The 13574-nt window shown below is 41.2% G+C and overlaps 1 protein-coding gene across 1 annotated transcript in view; it reads right to left on the minus strand.

Annotated features, from left to right (window-relative positions):
* Nucleotides 1-13574, minus strand: part of CSMD1 (CUB and Sushi multiple domains 1) — a 669247-nt gene that overhangs the window by 533166 nt on the left and 122507 nt on the right. Inside the window, exon 5 of the mRNA XM_042982757.1 lies at nucleotides 12294-12415. Within this exon, the coding sequence (XP_042838691.1) occupies nucleotides 12294-12415 (122 nt within the window). The remainder of the gene's footprint in view (nucleotides 1-12293; nucleotides 12416-13574) is intronic.

Here is a 13574-nt window from a genome sequence, read left to right on the forward strand (position 1 = left end):
GACCAGTCAGTAGAAATGGCCAACAGATGGTAGCATCTAGGTTTCGTTGAGTTGGTGAGGGTTGTTATCTTAGCCTGGTTATGTTAACTGGAATACCAAATGCTTCAGAACATCCACAGATGGAAAATATTGACAGAAAACAAATCTAACGAGGAGCAGAAGTCATCAGAACCATATGTCAAGAGAACCAGGGCTAGGAAAACTGAAAGTCCTACATGAGTAAGCTGAAAAAAGCAGGACACCGACCAACTACTGTGATACCTTGAGCAGAAAATACTCTGCCCTGCCGGTGTTTTCCTAACAAGTGGTAGACGAATCAATGGCAGGAAGTGCCACTGGGGGAAGGACCCTGAGTGCCTCGGTGTGATGACAAGAGCCATGAGGCATGGCGGATGCTGAGGAAGAGTGGTCTGCAGGCAGGCAGTGCTGAGGGAGGCCCTGCGTAGAGCTGTGGACAGGATCGGGCTGCAGGGCCCAAGAACAAGCCACAACAAGCATCGAGAAATGTGAGCCAAGCCCGGACAAGGCCCAGCAGAATGCGGAGAAATGTGTCTGCACAGGAGGAGGAAAATAGGGGCGCGTTAGGGAGCAGTGCTGCTTAACTGGGCTGGGATGTGCGTTTGGGGATCTAGAATCAAGTGAGAGAAGTTGGTAAATTTCTCAGTGCCGAGCCACGTGGAGGTTTTCACTTCATTCTCAAGACATCGGGTGTGATCAGTGAAGACCACAGCCTGGAAGTTATCCCTGAGGATTCAGCCAACTAGTCCCAAGGGCACATCTCCAAGGAAGGTATGCAGAGGCAGGCTGAGCTCGGGCAGGGCCGGAGGGCAGAGGCAAAGCGTGGGTGCCCAATGATTTCAGCTGATACGTGAGCTCCACTGTGAAAATTCCGTATCTGAAAGAACTTAGTAAAATCTTGCTTCGCTGAAGATTTTACATAACCATCACTCAGTTTCCTGAACCCTGCATCAAGAGACACTCATTTTACATATAAATTTAAAATATTTACGTGTGTGTATATATGCTTGCTCCTGAGGACTTTTTAATTTTTTTTTTAATATAACTTATTGTCAAATTGGTCTCCATACGACACCCAGTGCTCATCCCAACAGGTGCTCTCCTCACTGCCCATCACCCACTTTCCCCTCCCTCCCACCCCCCATCCACCCTCAATTTAGTCTCAGTTTTTAAGAGTCTCTTATGGTTTGCCTCCCTCCCTCTCTGTTTGTAACTTTTGAGGACTTTTCATTCAAATGTCAGGGTTTTTTATTTCAATTATGTGCCAATCATAATTTTAATTTTCCCTTCTTTTTCATTCATTTAATTATTTATATACATTGCTTATATACGTGTGTGTGTGTGTGTGTGTGTGTATAGCAAGATGCGTATCTTTGGTGTCATACATTTCTAGATGAAATGTATATGGTTGAGTATTTTGATCATGTATCTATATAGGGCTCTGCAAATCAGTCAAATGTGGTATTAAAACTGCTTCTAGGGGTGTGTGGGTGGCTAGGTCAGTTAAGCATCCTGCTCTTGATTTTGGCTCAGGTCATGATCTCATGGTTCATGAGTTCGAGCCCCACATCAGGGCTTCTGCTGTCAGCAAAGAGCTCGTTTCAAATCCTATGCCCCTCCTCTGCTTGCTTGCTCTCTCTCTCCCTCTCTCTCTCCCTCAAAAATAAAAAAAAAAACACTTAAAAAAACCCTATATTATTCCATATTTGCCCTCTTTACATAAGACTTCTCACCATACCCGATGACACCAGACACTGGAACTCTTCAGAATCCCAAATGTCCTAAGTGGGTTTTATAAACATGAAATAATTCATTAAGAACAGTTTCATTCACGGTGTTGAATTTAGAAGCGATCCTGTGAGATAATCTCATTGGTTCAGTCATCTGAAAAAACGTGTCATATGAAATATAAGCCTTTTTTTCAACAACAAAAAATTCCTACTGCAAATAAGTTCAAAATGACTTCACTGACTTCAGTGAAGCCATGTGGGGGCCAGCTGCCACCTATTACGAAAATAGTAATCATTGTGTTTCTCCACCATAAGCACCTTTAAAAGGAAGGTGCGATGCCACATCGCTCTTCCGCCTCACAGATTTATTCAGTTCTATGGACAGCTGTTCAGCGTCTGACCGTGGAGAGACGGCCACAGGGTAAGAATCAGTGTGGCTCCCTGCTCCCCCTCCAATGCCAGGGGACAGTTATCAACACACTTCACACTTCAGTGCAAACCAGCAAAAACAATTACCAGGTCATTAACACGGTCTTTCAAATACACACATCAAATCATCACTTAGAGGATTGTGAAGGCAAGCAGAACACAGTATCCAGACCTCTGGAATATTCTCTTTTTAAGTCTGCGCCTCGTTAGGAACCACTGGGTAATTGGCAAAAATACAGACCAGCAAGTGCAATGTAACACAATATGGGGAAGCCAACTGCTTGCAAAATATTAACCACAACTGAGCTTAATAGTGTCAAATGCACCTTTTGTGTTATATGCTATAGATGTTCTGATGAAAATAATACTTTATCTGGAAGCATATTTGTACAAAATATGCAGCCGTTAAGGACACAAATAATATGTAGATTTGTAGCACTGTTGGCCTGCAAATAGTTATATATATATATATATATATATATATATATATATATATAAATACATTTTTACAAAGGGGTATCTGGGTGGCTCAGTCGGTTAAACATCTGAATCTTGATTTTGGCTCAGGTCATGGTCTCCTGGTTAATAAGCTCGAGCCCCACAACGGGCTCTGTGCTGACAGTGCAGAGCCTGCTTGGGACTCTTGATCTCTCTATCTCTCTCTCTGCACCTCCCCTGTTCATGCTCTCCCTCTCTGTCTGTCTCTCTTTCTCAAAATAAACAAACAAACAAAAACTTCAATTAAGGCACGACCTTCTTTGCCTCCCCAGTGATATAAAACAGTAAATGCTTGGTCATAATTACAGCCATTTATTAAAAATCATTTATTAGTTCTCACTACAGGCCATTCAACCGTGCAAGAGAGTGTAAATTCAAAGATGTGACAGACACAGGCTTGCTTGCAGAAGGTAATTTAAGTAACTTATTTCATTTCATTTAAAATTCCTAAGATGTACCTTTACATTGTGTGCCGTTAATAAATAAACAAATAAAAAACATTTTAAAAAGACACATGTTTAATTGTGTAGCTTTGAGCAAGTTAAGAATTGGTCACACAACGCTATTACTGTTTGGGGAATTTTTCCTGTATTTTGGGAGATCTGACCATTTCTCCTGCCTTCCGTTCTGGGAGTATGGAAGTAATCCTTTTACAACTACAGAAGGGAAAATAACACAGAGTTTCTTCTACTTGTGGATATTTTTCCCTTTGTCCCTTCACAGGGTGACACAGGTCCTGGTTTACTTGGATAGTTTCAGTTTTTGACTGTTTCCAGATTTATTATTAATACATTATCCTTTAAAAGAGTTTTGGTTCAGATAATAAAGAATATGGTCAACCCATTAATTAGTTCATCAGTTCGCAACAAAGTATAGAATTTCTGCCATGAATCTGATGATAAATATTGCTTCAGTCATTCAATAACATACATTTTCACCCCAGTACCTGGTTTTTGTTCAGGGTGTATGAACAGGCGCACGAGCCTGCAGCAGTACAATACTTTTCAAGATCCGAGAGTTTAATAGCGTGGCTGGGGACTAAGCATGCAGGAACAAGTGATAAAATGAGAGTGGAGTGATGTCAGTTGCCCTGCCGTGAAAGATAGATCTTACGAAAAGGACTTTCTCCCATGGACCATAGAGAATTACTGAGGATATAATGCTGAAATACAACAGAGTCATATTTTACCTTTGTTCTCAATGTTGTTGAAATGCAGACATCTATATAATGCGGTGGGAGTTTCCATGAGCACACTTTTAGCACAGGGTAAGTATTTGGACAATAAGCATCAAAATTATAAATGTGTGTAAATTATTACTATAATTCTAATTCAAGGACTTTAACCTACTGAAATAGCGGCCAAGACAGCGAACATAAATATGTCTGTTGAAGCACTGTTCATGATGACAGAGAATGGTGCAGTCTAGAGACCTGTTTAAAGGAAGAAGCTGATAGAATTAAATACTCTGCACCTATTAAAAATGGTAAATTACATATATATATGTAATTACATATACAAATTACATTAGGATGGAAATATATATGCATATATATATATCCTGCACCCATTATAAATGAATTATATATGGATATATATTATATATTTGCATATGTGTGTATATACACATATATGTACATATATATACACATATATATATACACACATATATACATATATATATGCAGTGCATTATAAAGTAACAATGATCTGTAAAATTTTGGCATATCTAAAATTAGAAGATGTCATTGAGAAGAAAAAGGAGGAAGGAGGAGGAAGGAAATAAAGGAAAACTATGTTCTTGCATATGTGTTTGTGATTAGAAACATAGAGATAAAAGTCTTACAAAAAGTATGCACCGATAGTTAGCACTGCTCATCTTTGGGATTGAAATACTTAGTTCCTTTGGTTTTTGCTTTCTAGTTATCTGTGTCATTTGATTTTGCAAAACAGTGATCATGTATTTGTTTTATTACATGCACATTTCTATGCATATTTAGTTTTTAGAAAAGATATTTCCCATTTATTGTGGAAGATAAATTAGGACAGTGGAGAACAGAATATGACAAACAGCTGAGCTATCTCACAGCAATACATGGTGCATGCTGACAGAAGTGGCTGACCTAGAAGAGTCACTAGTGGAAAACGGAAAAGGGAGAGTGTATCCAGAAGGTCTTGGCACGAAGGAAAGATGCTCAACTAGAGGTGACAGAGGAGGAAATGAGTCTAGGATAAAGGTTGTTTTCTGGATTGCATGACAAGATGCACTCAGAGAAAGGCTCTAGGAGGGGCAACAGACTGCTGAGCAAGAGAGAACGAATCTTCTCTGTATCTCTCTACGCGAAATGCTATTAGGATGCCCCAGAAATGCCCTGGGCTTATCTGGACTTGCAGTACTATGTTCAGGTAAGTTGATTACATGACTGATCACTCTCATCAGAGAACAGAGTCCTCCAAGCAATGGAATGCAAAGAAACTCCACGTATGGAGAAGAGACTAGGAGGCGATCCTATAATTGTAGCAGTAACATTAATAACTCAGAGGTATTCCCATATATGTGCATTCATCTGACAAATGGAGAAATACCATTAGCTTGTCTACATAGTATTATCAGTATTCAGATTATGCTGCAAATGAGGCAACTGACAGAGAGACTTTATGTCTTTTTGAAACCACACAGCTAGGAAACGGGCAAAGGCTGGAACCTGGGGCTTGGAGTAACATACCTGGTTCTCCTTACACCTTTCCACTGCCCTATAGGACCCCACAATCATGTGTGTGGGGACAGACCCTCCCCAAATTTTAAACATCTCTTCAAGTGATTGGGAGAAGGAAAGGAAGTACAGAGAGGCCAGAGAACAAGAGAAATGAGCTGGAAGGATGGTAGCAGCAACTAGCTAGACAGTTCTGTTAGTTCTGAGTGTTCTCATGACAACAGCAACTTTCTCTCAAGGTGCGCTTTGACGGAGATCAGTGTGCCATCATGGGTCCCGCATCCCTGCAAGGAACTGCTTGCCGCGTGCCTCCTTTATGTGGCTGCACCTAGTTCCTGGGTGGTTTCCCTCTCTCTTCCTTCTGCAGTGGCACCTCCATGCCAGCAGAGATTGTAGCTGCTCTGTTGACCACTCTTTACCAATTATCAAGAGTGTGTGGCTCAAAAATACACTGAATGGGTAAGTTTTGTATTGCTTTCCCTACTTGTGTAATTATTAATGTGTTTAAATAAGAAAAGCACTGAAAAGAAGAAAAATGCAAAAGGAAATGTGTTTCAATGCAGGAAATAAGTACTTAAAACATATTAAAGGGCAAAAGGTGACGGAAAACAGTGACTACGTGTAAGACACATAAACCTAAGTGGGAGAAAAAACTATTTATTTCTGCCTCTTTTTACAATAACACACACACACGCGCGCACCCATACTACTCATAGAAAACAAAGCAGAAACAAACAAAAAAAAAACTTTTCCACCTTTCTGTCATGAGGATGAAGATTCATCCTTTCCAGATTCTGGACATACAATTATTAAAGTCTCCTCCACTAAAGCCACTTTTATTTTTAAAAAATCGGTAAATCTGTGTACTTTTCTCACAGTAGTGTTACGTGGATATTTTGTTCTTCTCCATTTCTATAAACAATCACTATTCCAGCCTAGATCTCCATCACTCACACCAAGTAAAACAGATGTAGATCATCTGTCTACACCTCTGCAGTATTTTTTGTTTGTTTTTGCTTTGTTTTACTTTTTAACTTTTTAATGTGGTCTGCACACTAACAGGTCAGTCTTTCTAAAAATGCTGTCTCCATCATGTGTGTATATGTATTTATACACATACGTGTGTGTGTATGTGTGTGTGTGTGTGTGATTCATTTTTGACTTAAAATGCAAGCAAATCAAAAGCATGGACCCGTCTTCTATTTTATTTTGGAGAACCCAGAAGAGATGACAAAAATAACTAAATTCGGTTAACAAGGCAGTAGTTGCAGTGTGGCGGAAAAACCTGTTAGCGGCAATCGTGGAAGGCAGGCTCCCGTGTGGCAGGACAGAAAGGATGCCAGGAACGGCGCCCACAGAGACTCGAGAAGGAAAGAGCCAAACTCTGTTCCTAAACAGGATACGCTTATTAAACAGTGCTGATGGGGACGGTGCTGGCGATAAAAGGGCTGCCGCAGAGAGATGAACATATTGGAGAGGGGACAAGGAGGGAACAATGAATCCGTATCAAGATTAATGACGATGGCCAGCAAGAACTAAGGGGGCACCTCGTGTGCCACGAAGGGAAGCTGGCACGGCACGTGACTTTCTCCACAGGAGCTCAGTGACACAGAAGACAACGGAATGGAGCCATTAAATAGAGCCCATCATGGCTCTGGGCTGGGAAGGTGTCTGTGACAGAACCGACGGGGACGCCTGGCACAGTATTACAGTGGATAATCATGTGTCTCATGGTCTCTCCACCAGTCTGGGAATCCCTGATGGGTCAATACAATGTATGGAACTGGATCCATTCAAACTCCATTTCAAAACACCACAAACTGTTACGTGAAATATTTCAATCTACCTTAACTTTGAAATAATTTGAATGTAGATGAATGCCTTTTCTACGTCTGTATGAATTTATTTCACATTATGTAAAAAAAATCTGAGTAATAAAAGTTAATGCTCCCTCCCCGAAAAGAAGTCTAACACACAGTTGTACTTTCTTACAAGCATTAAGTTTAAAACAAGACTTCTTATTTTTTCTTTAGATAGTACGAGTTGTGCATTTAATAGAAGGTGTGATATAGATGTGCAAATCGCTGTATCTAATTACCTAGTCCCTAAATTCCTCTCAAATTCAACTCCTCTTCTCCAATCCTGACACCACTGTCCCGATGGAGGCTCATATGATCTTTCACAATTGCACCAAAACCCTGATGTCTTCTGCTTCCAATCGTGAGTCCTTCAACTGTGTCCACCTGACTCTTGACAGAGTGACCTGAGACATATACATGGCAACGCCATTCTTTTCCTGTTTCTTTTTTTTTTTCTTTTTTTTTTCTTTTCTTTTTTTTTAACGTTTATTTATTTTTGGGACAGAGAGAGACAGAGCATGAACGGGGGAGGGGCAGAGAGAGAGGGAGACACAGAATCCGAAGCAGGCTCCAGGCTCCGAGCCATCAGCCCAGAGCCCGACGCGGGGCTCGAACTCACGAACCGCGAGACCGTGACCTGAGCCGAAGTCAGACGCTCAACCGACTGAGCCACCCAGATGCCCCTCTTTTCCTCTGTTTCTTGACACCCACTGTCATTAGCACAAAACTTAAACCCTTTACCTGTCCTTCAGGGTCTGATTTACAGCTCTTTAAATGTAGTCATTAACAATAGCAATGGAGAAGAAGAAAAGGAGGATGAGGAGGAAGGCAGGGAGGAGGGAGGAGGGGGGAGAGGGAGAGGAGGAGGAGGAGGGGGGGAGGGAGGAGGAGGGGGAGGGAGGAAGGACAGGGAAGGAGGGGGGGAGGGGAGGCACGGAGCACTGGGCAGACAGTGTTCTAGGTGCTTCACACTGACGCCATGTTCCGCACAAGGGTATTCACATGTTGGCACCCAGATCTCGGACTGTCAGCTTCTGGAACTCTTTGTTTCTAAGCTACCCCATCTGCGGTATTTTGTCTTAGAAGCCTGAACAGACAAAGTTCAAATGCTTACAATCACTGAAATCCTCAAGGAGTTTAACAGTAACAAAATGCTTTCCAAGGAGATCAACTTAAAATCAGGTACTGAAATTATGTCGCCATGAAGCGCATTTGAGATATAAATCTGTGTATGTACGTACATATATACATATGCATACACAGACATATGCCGCCCGTGTCCGTGCAAAGTTTCCAGGGAAAGCTGTCTGCCCTTCACCTTCCCAATGGAAACCACAGGGATGAACTTTTGAGAGCATTTGCTGGTAATTCCTCTTATCTGTAACTCATCAACCATATATGACTTTCTCAAGAATTTGGTCACACAACTTGTCACGAGTTTTATCTGAGAAAGCTGAGTTGTTGAATGCATATACAACGATCTATGTTAAATAAATATCTCCTTATTGAATTAATTTTTATTGGATTTTTACTAGATTAGTATGGCGGGAGCAGTTGTACTTGGCTGTTTAGAAATCTGCTTCTCCGCTAAACTGAATCTTGAGGAAAATTTCTTTTTAATTTCTACCTAGAACACATTACATAACAGGGTCTCCTAAAATATATATATATATATATATATATATATATATATATATATGTGTGTGTGTGTGTGTGTATATTAAACTGTTTTATAATTATTAGTTATAGTTAATATATTATAATATATAGTGGGTAATATGTTAATATGTTATATATTCAATTATAACATACATCACCTTAATATAATTTAGAAAATTATATATATATTTTTTAAATTTTTTAAAGTGTTTATTTATTTTTTATAGAGAGCGTGTGAGCAGGGGAGGGGCAGAGAGAGATGGGGAGAGAGAGAGAGAATCCCAGGCAGGTTCCACACCATCAGAGCAAAGCCCAACATGGGGCTTGAACTCATGAACCATGAGATCATGACCTAAGCCAAAGTTGGATGCTGAACTGACTGAGTCACTCAGGTGTCCACATATGTGTGTGTGCGTGTGTGTGTATTTATAAATATGTTTCTCATATTCTTTTTAAGATGATATTACACAATATGACAAATTATAATATTCATTGCTACTAGCCACTGAACTTCCTATGATAATTATCTTGTATAAGCAATTTTATGTTAATGCCTTGCATAAATTGACACATGTCACTTGGTTATATAACAGTGAGAGCAAATATAAGACCAGGAAAGACCAAATCATTAAGAGGAGATTAAGGTTTCAACAAAAGAGGAGTTTATCAACTAATCTCTAGGTGACATTAGAAACTGATTTTTGTTTTCTATTCCACCTTATTTCTCAAAGGTTTGCAAGTCACATCAAATGTACAGATTGAGTACACCAACACTTCTTATCTAGAACTCTCTCTAATGCTTCTAGCAAGAGTCTGTCTGGGAATCTTTATAGAACCATTCTCCTCTCTTATGCTCAACATGTAATATACCTTCGTCACCATGTGCTTAATCGGGAAACCCCCTTATTTGGAATGTCTCCCAAGGAATCAAATTAAGCCTAATTATACTTAATGGCAATGACTGCTTCTTAATTTGGATGGTAATTCTGCTTAATTGAGATGCCTTCAGGTGTCTAAGTGGTGCTCTAGCAAGAGTATTGGTGTGCATGAGTGCATCAACCTGGAATGTCCTGTTTCTTCTCTGAACATTTCACCAAAATAAACGAAGAAAGGCAAAGAATTTACTGAAGCGATATAACACAAGATTCCTGAAATGTAATTTAACTGTTGAGTGTTTACAGTCAACCAAATTTATATAAGATCATTAGAAAAATCTATGTGAATGTACATAAAGATGAGTTGGGAAAGCAAAACCCCTAAAATGAGAGAACTATGTAAATCCAAATGGCATATGTCTGTTATTTCATTTATCATTTTGCAGTTTGGCCATGTTGCAACATCCTCAAAGAACACACCTCATGCATTTTATCAAACGTGAACCTGCTGGAGTCTGGCAAAACAGGAAAATAATGGGATCTGAAGTGCCATAAACAAAATATGAACCTGATGAGAACCCAAACCTCTTTCTTCAACACTTTGCTCGTGTACATGTGGTAGACAAAACTGGTTTCCCATAATCCTCAGCCCTGCCTTCTGCCTTCCAGATGGTTCTTTCCTCAGGCTCCCTAGGAGCTGGAACATGGGCATTCGACTCAGGTGAACCTGAAGGGAAGTCCACTAGGGACATTCTAGAAAATCCCTTCCATGTTTTAGAAAGACATGGCTCATTTCTTCAGCGAACATGATTACGCCACAGCCATCTTGTGACCTGAGGCGGGGCAGGCATCATTACTGCCCTGGATGGTGGAGCAGAAAAGAGGGGAGACACATAAATCCTCAACGATGTTCCTGAGCTCCTGAATTAAATCTGGACTCTCACCGGCTCTCCCCTTTTGTTAGGTGAAATAATGTTTCTTGAACACTTTCTCTCATACCTACAGCCCCAAACATCCTATTGACACACTGAATAACCTATTATTTCGTTTCCTCATGGCACCCCTCACAGTGATAATGGAACACGTAGCTGCAGAAATAAATGAGTCTTCTAACGAAGAGAGCTAATGAAGTGCCCTCACAGTGCAGTAAGACACATGTTCTCCTCCTTCCGTAGGAGCAAAATAGCTGGGATACCTTTAACAAGTAGTTTACATTCCCCGGATCTCGGTTTCTTGTCGGTGGGGTGAAGGGTACAGACAATAGGAAGTCTAAGCTTCCTTCTAGATAGAGATTTCAGTTATTCTAGTATGTGAGGGAAAGAAAGAAACTCAGATATATAGGTGTACCTGTAGTATAAAAAATATTCATGATTATTTATATGCAATCTGGAATTAAATGAATTTTGGAATACCGTACGGGCGTTACTCAGATTTACTGAAGATTCACCTTGCAGCCACTGCCTGACCTATCACCACAGCAGGGCTCTCCTGCTCCTTCCATACAAAGGACTTCCACACTTTACAGCTCTTCGCCTGACACTCAGAACTGCAAAACTCCTCTCACTCCTTACAGCGGAGGCCCAGTCCCCCTCCCACTGACACCAGAGAAAAATACGCCATCAGCATGACTCTCTTTGTCTCTATTGGCTTCCCCACATGACATCATGCATATCCCAGATCTCGGCAGCAGAAAACGCACTTGTGAATTCCACATTTGCTGCTATCAGTCATATCCGCTTGAATGAAATACAGCAGGCACCTCATTCTCATTATGCCCAAAACCAAACTCATTATCTCTTCCCAGAAGAAAAAAAAAAAAAAAAAAAAAAACTGGTTCCTGAGGCCCTTTCCCTGATCCAAGGTAGGGAGAATTTATATATTTATATTATTCCAAACTGGACCGATCTGGAGAATAAAAGAAGGTCGTTATTAACAACGGTGCAGGAACCGCAGATGTAGGGTAGGTGCCCCTGGTGGAGCGGGGGGTGCCGGACCACACCCTCATTCTGGTTAGGGCTTCACCATGCCCGCCTAAAGCCATTCTTGATTCCAGCATATTCCATTACATTCAGAGTGACTGTACGGTATCCTTGAGAGTTGCTAAGAGAATAGGTCTTAAAAGTTCTTACCACTAGAAAATAAATTGGTAACTATGTGAGATGATGAATGTTAACTGTTGTGCCAAATATACATACATCGAATGATTATATTATACACCCTAATGTTATATGTCAATTATATCTCAACAAAACTGGGGTGGGAGGTGGAGAACATAGGCCAACCTTCAGAACCAGGAGGAGGCAACCAAATGAGGAAAACTCCCCTTCTATTTGAGTCCTAGACTTTTTCCCACTAACTGTGGATATATGTACTCGGGAGGCAACGTGAGCGTTTCTATTCAAACAGCAAAGTGTAAGGGCACCCCACATTGACAGGGCTGTGGATCTTGAACACTGTCCGAGTCAGAGCACTGACAGCATCGGCGACACTGAGGGGACGGGGGAGGCCTTACCTTGTCCGGGTCAGTTGTGGTAATGACCCACACACAGTGAGCGTTGTCTTCATACTGAACCGGGTAATTAGGGGAGGTGATGATGCCGCTGGGTCCACGCAGATTTGATCCACATGTTCTAGCTAGAAATACATAGACATGGTGTTACTTTCTTCAGCATTTTATCTGTGTGGTGAAGACAAACTAGGCACATGAAACATCAGATTAGTTATTCGCTGATTATGATAAAAAGCGGTTCAAGAACTCAAGTGGGCAAGTGCAGTGTACTCAGCCATGGGGACCCTTGTCTGACTTCGGCAACGTCCAACCCGAGCTCTTTATTAAATTTTCCAAGGCGTTACCATTCACGAGTTACAAGAGTGACCTTGTCGCTGATACCGCCATGGATGATGCCAAATCAGATCAAATCAGCCCACCCAAATCCCAGTCTGACTCAGAGGCAGTCTGTACAAACCTCTGGCTGCACGCAGACACAGTAAGATAGAGGGGAAAGTGCAGTGCAGGGGAGCTCCAGAGACCCTCCCTGCCGCCCCACCACACCCCACGTGGTATGACAACTTTGTCCTTTCCACTCCAAACACGGATGGTACCACAGGTCATCTCCAAAGTCTCTTCCAAGCTTTGGACTCTACTCTACAATCAACTATACAAATTTCCTTACAGCACAGGGCAAGCAAGAGATTAAAATGTAGTTGACAATTTAAAGAAAGAAAATAGAAATGGTGGCTCTAGAAGGGGAAAGAAACGACCTTACGTTGAAAGACCCACCCAGCAAACTACAGAAATGACATAACCTAACAGATATTACTGAGGTTTTAATATAAAAAACTATTTCAGGGGTTGCCTGGATGGACTCAGTTAGTGAAGCGTCTGACTCCTGATTTTGGCTCAGGTCATGATCTCACAGTTTGTGAGTTTGAGCCCTGCATTGGGCTGACAGCGTGGAGCCTGCTTGGGATTCTCTCTCTCCCTCTCTCTCTGCCCGTCTTCCGTGTTCTCCTTCTCCCTCTGTCTCTACCCCAGTCCTACTCATGTTCATTCTCTCTCTCTCTCAAAATAAATAAACATTAAAAAATTTAAAAATATATCTATTTCAACTGACTTCCATTTTAAGAAAGGAGTTTTTTAAAAAAAAATGGCACGTAATTTTTAGAAATCAAATGTGGGCTTGAAATGCAATCCAGTCTTAACATAATAATATAAACTGGGGGGGTGGGGGTGCGGAGGGCGTCGCCTGGGTGGCTCAGTCGGTTGAGCGTCCAAATTTGGCTCAGGTCATGA

Source organism: Panthera tigris, chromosome B1, assembly GCF_018350195.1.
Source record: "Panthera tigris isolate Pti1 chromosome B1, P.tigris_Pti1_mat1.1, whole genome shotgun sequence".
NCBI lineage: Eukaryota > Metazoa > Chordata > Mammalia > Carnivora > Felidae > Panthera > Panthera tigris.